The sequence below is a fragment of the Nicotiana sylvestris genome, chromosome 8 (genome assembly GCF_000393655.2).
Source record: "Nicotiana sylvestris chromosome 8, ASM39365v2, whole genome shotgun sequence".
Lineage (NCBI taxonomy): Eukaryota > Viridiplantae > Streptophyta > Magnoliopsida > Solanales > Solanaceae > Nicotiana > Nicotiana sylvestris.
In genome coordinates this window covers 115655695-115664333 of record NC_091064.1, presented here as the reverse complement: position 1 = coordinate 115664333, position 8639 = coordinate 115655695, and the positions used below count along the sequence as shown (strand labels likewise).

Sequence of the window (8639 nt, the reverse complement as noted above, 5' to 3'; positions counted from 1 at the left end):
TCTAACTCTCCAAATTTCCAAAGATTTTGACAGAGTTTCCCTTGTAATTGGGCCTATCCACCTTTCAGAGAATCCCATAAACCAATCCTAACAGCATGTACATAAACCAATGATGCAACACAATATGAAACAACACCAACAATGGCCTCACAAGCAATATATTACTAAAAAGGAAACAACCTGAGCATAAACTGTACAAGTGATACATAGTTCATAGGAAGTAATTTCATAGAAATTATTGCATAGATATTCAAACAAATGAGGGTACTTCTTTTTCATTTCTTCCTCGGCCTCCCAGGTGGCCTATTCAACCTACTGGTTTCGCCATAACACTTTCACGGAGGCAATTTCATTATTTCTTAGCTTTGGACCTCCCTATCAAGAATGGCAACTGGAGTTTCTTCATAGCTCAGTTCTTCACTAACCTCAATAGTCTCAACTGGCACAATAGCCGATGGATCTCCAACTACCTTCTTCAACATAGACACATGAAATACTGGGTGTACTAATGACATCTCAAGTGGTAGCTCAAGCTTGTACGCCACCTGACCAATCATCTGAATGATTATGTATGGCCCGACATACCTCGAACTCAATTTTCCTTTCTTTCCAAACCGCATTATACCTTTCATGTTGGAAACCTTCAAGAACACCCAATCATCTCCTTTGAACTCCAAATCTCTGGGACGAATATTTGAATAGGACATTTGACGACTCTAAGCAGTTTTCAACAGATCCTTAATGACCTTGACCTTCTCCATAGCCTAATGCACGAGGTCTGGTCCTATCAATTATGCTTCCCAATCTCCAACCACCTAATGGGAGATCTACATCTCCTACCATATAAGGCCTCGAATGGTTCCATCTGATACTAGCATGATAACCTTTGTTGTAGGCAAATTATATTTGTGGCAAATGATCGTCCTAGCTACCCATGAAGTCAAGAACACAAGCGTGCAACAATTCCTCAAGCATCTGAATAGTCCGCTCTGCATGCCCTTCAGCTAGGGGTGAAAGGTTATACTACGATTCACCTGAGTACCCAAACCTTACTGAAATTTCTTCCAAAAAGGGGTTGTGAATTGTGCCCCTCGATTCGAAATAAATGAAACTAGGGTGCCATGCAACCTGACTATTTCATTGATATAAAAATGAGCATATTGTTCTATTGTGTCGGTAGATTTAACTGGCAAAGTGTGCTGATTTTGTGAGTCGATCCACAATCACCCAGATTGAGTCAAACTTGCGCGGAGTGTGCGGGAGTCCCACCAAAATGTCCATATTAATCAAATCACACTTTAACATTGGAATTTCTATGTTCTGTGCCAACCCACCAAGCCGTTGGTGTTCGTCCTTTACTTGCTGATAACTCAGACATCTTACCATAAATTCCTTCATATTCCTCTTCATGCCACTCCGCCAATAGGCTTCCTTGATATCAGGAAAAATCTTTGTAGATTCCGGATGCACGGAATACCTTGCAATGTGAGCCTCAATCATGATTCTTTCCTAGAGACCACCCACATCTAGAACACATAGTCGCCCCTGGTACCTTAGGGTACGATCATCCACGCAAAAAGAAAAGGCCATGGTCTTATATTTATGAATCCTCTCCTTTAATTGTACCAAGAATGGATCGTTGAACTGCTTCTCCTTGACTTCCACCAGCGATGATTCAGCCCTATTTTACACAATTACCCCTCATTTGCTAGAGTCCACAAGACAAACTCCCAAACAAACTCCAAGTGAACCAAGCTATCTATAGATTTCCGGCTAACAGCATCCGCCACAACATTAGCCTTCCTTGAATGATTTTAGCCTTCCTTGTCATAGTCAATCATGATTTTAGCTCTTGGAAGCTCCTTTCACAAGCATCTGACCATTGGAACTTGATCACCTTTTGCGTCAATTTAGTCAACGGATAGGCGAGAGTACAGAACCCCTCCACAAACTTCATGTAATGGCTAGCTAAGCCTAAGAAAGTGTGAATCTCTGTTGGAGTAGTAGGTCTAGGCCAATTCCTCACAACTACAATCTTCTGAGGATCAACCTTAATTCCTTCCCTGCAGACGACATGACCCAAGAATGTGATAGAGTCAAGCAAAAATTTACATTTTGAAAACTTCGCATACAACTGGTGTTGTCGTAGAGTGTGTAGAGCTGCCCTAAGGTGATCCGTGATTCTCTCGACTTCGAGAATATACAAGGATATCGTTAATAAACACTATCACAAAGGAGTCAAGAAAAGGCTTGAAGACTCGATTCATAAGATCCATAAAAGTTGCCGGATCATTAGTTAGGCCAAAAGACATAATCAAAAATTCAAAGTGCCCATACTAGGTTCTGAAATTTCCGGAATATCATGTTCCTTGATCATCAATTGGTGATACTCAGATCTTAAATCAATTTTGGAGAAGTACTTAACATCCTGTAATTGATCAAACAAATCATTTATCCCTGGTAAATTGTTTTTGATTCTGACTTTGTTGAGCTGTCGATAGTCAATACATTATCTTAGTATCCCATTCTTGTTTCTTACATATAGAACTGGTGCGCCCTAAGGCGACTTACTCAGTCAGATGAAGCCCTTATCTAACAAATCCTTCAATTATTCTTTTAGCTCCTTCAATTATGTTGGTGCCATCTTGTAGGGCGGAATAGATATAGGTTGGTTGTTGGCATCACATCAATACCAAAATGAATCTCCCTGTTTGGCGGGATCCCAGGGAGCTTATCAGGAAAGACCTCTAGAAATTCATTCACAATTGGTACAGACTCAAGTGTAGGTGCCTCAGCATTAGTGTCCGTAACCCGGACCAAGTGGTTTGTTAATCATTTTTGTGGCCTTAAGGTAAGAAATAAACCTAACCTTCGGCACCACATCAACTCCCTTCCATTCAATGACTGCTCATTTGGGAACACAAACCTAACGGTTCAGGTTCGGCAATCAAGCTTAGTAAAACAGGAATAAAGACAGTCTACCCCCATGATCACATCAAAATCAACCATCCCCAATTATATGAGATGCGCCATGGTGTCCCGACCATGCACTGAGATAACATAATCCCTTTAAACCCATGCAGCCACAAGAGACTCACCAACTGGAGTAGCTATAAGGAATGGCTCATGAAGTTGTTCCGGTTCTATCCCAAATACCATAGCAACATAAGGAGTGACATATAACAAAGTGTAACTTTGATCAATAAGAGCATACACATCACGAGACTAGATAGTCAATATACATGTTACAACATTAGGAGAAGCCTCTTAATCCCAACGCCTCTTAATGGTATAAAATCTGTTGGGCCCTCCCGAGCTCTGGAGTCCTTGAGCTAGAGGAGATGTCGTGGATGTAGTAGCAATAGAACTAGCTAGCTGCATCGTACCTCTTCCCATGGTCCGGCGAGACGAGAGGCAATCTCTCTAAATGTGACCCCTCATAACGCACCCATAGCATATAGGTATGTCTTTGTAGCAGACCCCAAAGTTTGTCTTCCCACACTTAGGGCATTTGGGGGTCTCCTCTACTGTCGAAATCTCCCTCTTGGCCGACCCTGCTGGTGGGGTCCTCGGCTGCCCTGACTGGACTTGAAATAACTCCACTGCTACTGACTAGGCCCTAAGGGATGTGCACTCATCGAAGACTGGGCGGAAGACTGAGATGGCCCTACTGCCCCCCTCTAAATGCCGACCTACCACCACCACCACCGGAAGAACCACCAAAGTTGCCCTCAGACCAGGCCTTGCGTTACCCTCACGCTCTGTTCTATCTTTCAGTTTATGATTCTGTGTAGCTTGGGCGAGCGCCACCATCTTCCCATATTTCATATCAGAATTCAAGGTAGCTATAACGGCCTCATTAATAACCAAAGGGCTAAGGCCCTGTAGAAACCGACGCACCTTGGCTTACATGGTGGGCAACATGTGAATAACATACTTGGACAGGTGCGCAAACTCCATGTAGTACTACAACACACTCATGCAACCCTTCTTTAGTTTCTCAAACTCCATGGCATAGGCTGTCTCAGTCTCGACATGCAAGGAATGATCCATCAAAGCATTAAAAACTCACACCACCTCGGTGGAGGGCTCCCTTCCTCACGGTAGTCCTCCCACATCTCAAACCAATAATAGGCCACCCATTTCAGGTGGCAGGAGGCCAACTCCACTCTCTCTGTTTCAGTAGCACGCATAACTCTAAGGGTCTTGTGCATCTCATCGATGAAATCCTGGGGATCCTCCTCGGGGTCTGTACCAGTAAACACCATAGGATCTAACTAAAGAAGCCTGTTAATCATGGAACAAATAGAGTCCCCATGATGACTAGAAGAAGTGGGGAAATTTTTGACCTCTGGGCCTGGGAAGCCACTATCTGAGCTAACATCTGTATGGATCCCTTAAGATTCTCATCAGAAACACCGGGACCGAAAAATGGGGCTGGAGGTGGAACTGGAATATCAATTGGAGGATTCGTCACACCCTCATCAGGTGTAGGAACTGGTGAAGCCTAAGCAGGAATAGTAGAACCATGTGGTGTAGTAACTGGGGGAATATCCTCACCCCTCGTGTGTTCACCCACATCATCCATGATAAGATCACCCACCACTCCTGGGGTAACATCGACTCCTTGGCCAATTTTTCCCTTTTCTTAGGTGCCATTTATTGAATGTGAGAGCAATGCATGAGTTAAAGTGGGAAAAATCTTAAAATCAGCGTTATCGCATGATTAAGAACATCAAAGAAGGGTATTATTCCTAAATCTCAAAGTAGCCTCCTAATTACAGATGTGGTCGACAACTCACCAATAAAAAGTACTCTAGTAGACACGGCTCCGAGACATCCTAGGACACTTAAACCTTAGGCTTTGATACCAAGTTTGTCACAACCCCAAACTTGGAGGAGGGGGCGACCGACGCTCAACCGAGATAACCCAGCCGAGCAAGCCTGTACAATACCTTCTACCCAAACTTACTCATAAATAACAATAAAATCAAATTCATAAATTAGGTAGTGAGGAGGATCAAGTAAACAGTAACACCAATTCATTATCAGTAGTTACATCAGTTTCAAATTTTAAAATATACACTCTTTCATAGTTTGATGTGGAACGTGTGATACAATTGCAACATTACTAGTTTGACTTTCCCCACACCAACATACCACCATACTAGTTTGAATTTTCCCACACCAACATACCACCCACGCTATGTACCTCTAATAGATACAAAAGAGTACGGTGATAGTGTAAGTAACAAGGCTCCGATTATACCTCAAAACATAATAATAGAGACGAAACAAAATATGCACAACCCTGGAATGAGATGGTGCTCACCAAGCCAGCTGGGAAGATTAAGTACCTCTATCATTGTTCTACGATCTCTATTGTGGAACCACTTGCATCCATTAAAGATGCAGCGCCCCCAGAAAACGGGACGTTATTACATGATGAATAATACTAGTATAAAACCACACACCTAATCATAAACTTGGAAATACAACTTAAATATGATGAATCGGGGTGACAACATAATAGCATAGATAGTCGTTGAAGCCAAAGAAGATTTATCAAGAGTTGTCAATAACACTAATAAATTTTAAGATGAGAATCTATGTAACCATATTTGCACAAAGCGGGCTCGCCGCCTCACCCCAGTGTATGCAGGTGCAGGTGCAACAACAATACCAATACTTACAAAAAGAGGCCCTTCCGCCTCACCCCAATATGTGAGTGTAGAGGTGTAACAACAATACAAATACCTACACAAAGCTGCCCTGCCGCCTCACCCCAGTATGTGCAGGTGGAGGTGTAACAATACCAATTCATATACAAAGCGTCCCTGCCGCCTCACCCTAATATGTACGGGTGGAGGTGTAACAGCAATACCAATACCCACACAAAGCAGCCTTGCCGCCTTACCCCAATAAATGTGGGTGGAGGTGTAACATCAATAACAATTATAATCTCTACACAATTTGGCATAACTATTTATATGTAACACGACTTGGAATTATAACATATAGATACACAATCCTAAGTTTGGAACACGTCCTTAATCAATAACACAGCATAACAAGAGCATTTGAACATAAATCGAACATATATTTTGATACAAAGCTTATTCGGAATAATCGACTTATGATAAACATCTTGGGATTTACAAGGGTGATGTGGGGTGCAATTCTTAAAGAAGAGTTTAGCCATCATACCTCACTTGAGCTTCCTTAAACTCTAAAATATTTTGAACCCTAAGCAACTTCAATCTATTTTAGAAATATGGCAAATAGAATCAAAATTAGGAAGATGATCATGGTTCTAGCACATTTGAGCATTTTACAAAGCACTAGGTGTATATTAAGGTTTCAAGGTCCTTTTATGGAGGATTCCATTATCCAACAATCCATTCATTACCATTTTTAGCTTAACAATCTTCCTACACTCCTTGATAACACATGCATGCAAAATAAACAACTCCCATACCCAAGAATTATCTTATTAATTACCCATTTCTAGTTAAATTTTGAAATAAAGGGCTAGGGTGTAGAACCTTACCTTTTTGGTTGAAGTCCTTGTGAGTTACTCTAGGGAAATCTTCAAGGTTTTTCCAAATATTTATGACAATGGCTTAGAATTCCTCCTCTCTCTCTAGAACACCTTCTTCTTCCTCTAAAATGTGGTTTTATCTTTCTAAAATGACCCCTGATAGTGTTTTATGAGAAGGGGCTCGGGTTATAAAAATGCATAAATGAAGCTCTAAAACGAGACTTGCGGTCGCATATGCAACCACATAATGCTTCTGCGGTCCGCGAAATGGGCTTCCGAAACTCAACTGGTATGCCCCACTCTGGGGCAATTATGCGGTCTGTAGACCTGTTCTGCAGTTGCATAATGCGCCGCAGAACCTACCTCTAAACAATTTCCATGCTTGTCCTGCAATCGATGTGAGGCCCACGAAATCGTTTTGCGGTCGCATAATTAGCCGTCAAAAAACATCCAAAAATTGCCCAAATGATTGCCTCACTCTCGGTCATTCTGCGGCCGCCTAATGCCGTATAAATTCCCTTTCCTACCAAACAGTTTCCTTCAATTCCCTAGTGCACTGTTCAACACAAAAAAATCTATACCGCAGCGAACAAACTCACCGCGAAGAATCTCTACTATCGTTAGCACATACGCCTACCTCGGCATCATGAAACCTTGGGTTTTAGGAAAACATTTACGAGGCCTTACAGATGTATGGATTGTAAGAGTGAAATTTCACTATTGATGTTGTGTGGAGAATAAGGGCAAAATTCCGTTATTTTAAAGTGAAATAAATATAAATTCTAAGACCACCGCCAATTTCAAAGAAATCAGTGTATTACACAAACCAATCAGATTGTGCAATGTCATTTCTGTTATATTATTCACAATTTTCATTTTATTTGTTTATATTTTACTTTTCTTTCTTTTTTCTTTTTTTTTCCTTCCTTCTTCTCAAACAAATTTGTCACAATACCTCTACCATAGATTGCCATAACACGACCTCCATCAAAACATAAATCAAACCAGGGAAAATCATCATCAAAGCCTTCATATATCAAAGTAATTGAAATCAAATTACTATTTATTATCTAAACCACCACCAAATCTATCGAAAATCAAATCAAACCACCAATTAAAAAATCTAAAAATCTAAATCGCCACCCAAATAAAATCCAAAATTGGCTCTTGTTCATTGTTTTACGATTTAGTGGTGAGAATGATTATTTTACTTCAACCATTCATTATCATTTAAAGGCGTTGATATGGCTTCGACTTTGCCAAGAGGATCCAAGAAATTGAGACAACCACTAAGAATCAAAGCCAAACTAAGACCACACTTTGATAGATTTTATAAGATTTCATTGTTGGCTTGCTGGAAATTTTTGTCACGACCCAAAACTCAGATCTGCTCATGATGGCACCTCTCGTGAAGACAAGGCCAGCTGATACAACGCTCATTTTAACTCTTTAATCATTAAGAGTCATTTTTAAGCCTTTAATTAAACAAATGTTTCATAATATAAGTCTGAATGAATAGTGCGAAAATAACATACAAGCCCGACATCGGGTTGTCACTAGTCATGAGCATCTACCACAACTGTATAACTACATCAAGACCAACATGGTCGGGAAAAGTCACAATTTATACATAAGGAAGAATAAAGAGGGAGAAAGCGGAGCCGCGATTGCCAGGCAGCTGCCTTGCTAACTCCGATGAAGCTGCCACCAAGCTCAAAAATACCTGAATCTGCACACGAGGTGCATGGAGTAATGTGAGTACTCCAAACCAGTAAGTAATAAAAGTAATTAAAGTCTGAGCAGTAAGAAATGATGAATCCACATTAAGATAAACTCAGTAAGCACACCAAGCTTTCAAATCGGAATACGAGTCAATTGTCTCATTTAAAGAAAAAGAGATTTTGGTAAAAATCATTTGAAGATGCTTTCCAACAGTTTCTGTAGAGATTCAATACAATTTATAGTTAAAGATGTGAGAAATTGTAATCGGCCTCTCGAGCAAAAACATAGTTCGCATACAGTCCCTCGGGCAAAACAGGAGTCATAAACACCTCGTAACATATAAATCTCAGTGGAAATAGAAAAGCCAAATCAGTGT

General features: G+C 40.8%; 1 protein-coding gene across 1 annotated transcript; it reads right to left on the bottom strand.

Annotated features, from left to right (window-relative positions):
- Positions 1–359: 359 nt before the first annotated feature.
- Positions 360–707, bottom strand: LOC138875564 (uncharacterized). Its single transcript, XM_070154401.1, has one exon. The coding sequence runs from the start codon at positions 705–707 to the stop codon at positions 360–362; it is 348 nt and encodes a 115-aa protein (XP_070010502.1).
- Positions 708–8639: the final 7932 nt, after the last annotated feature.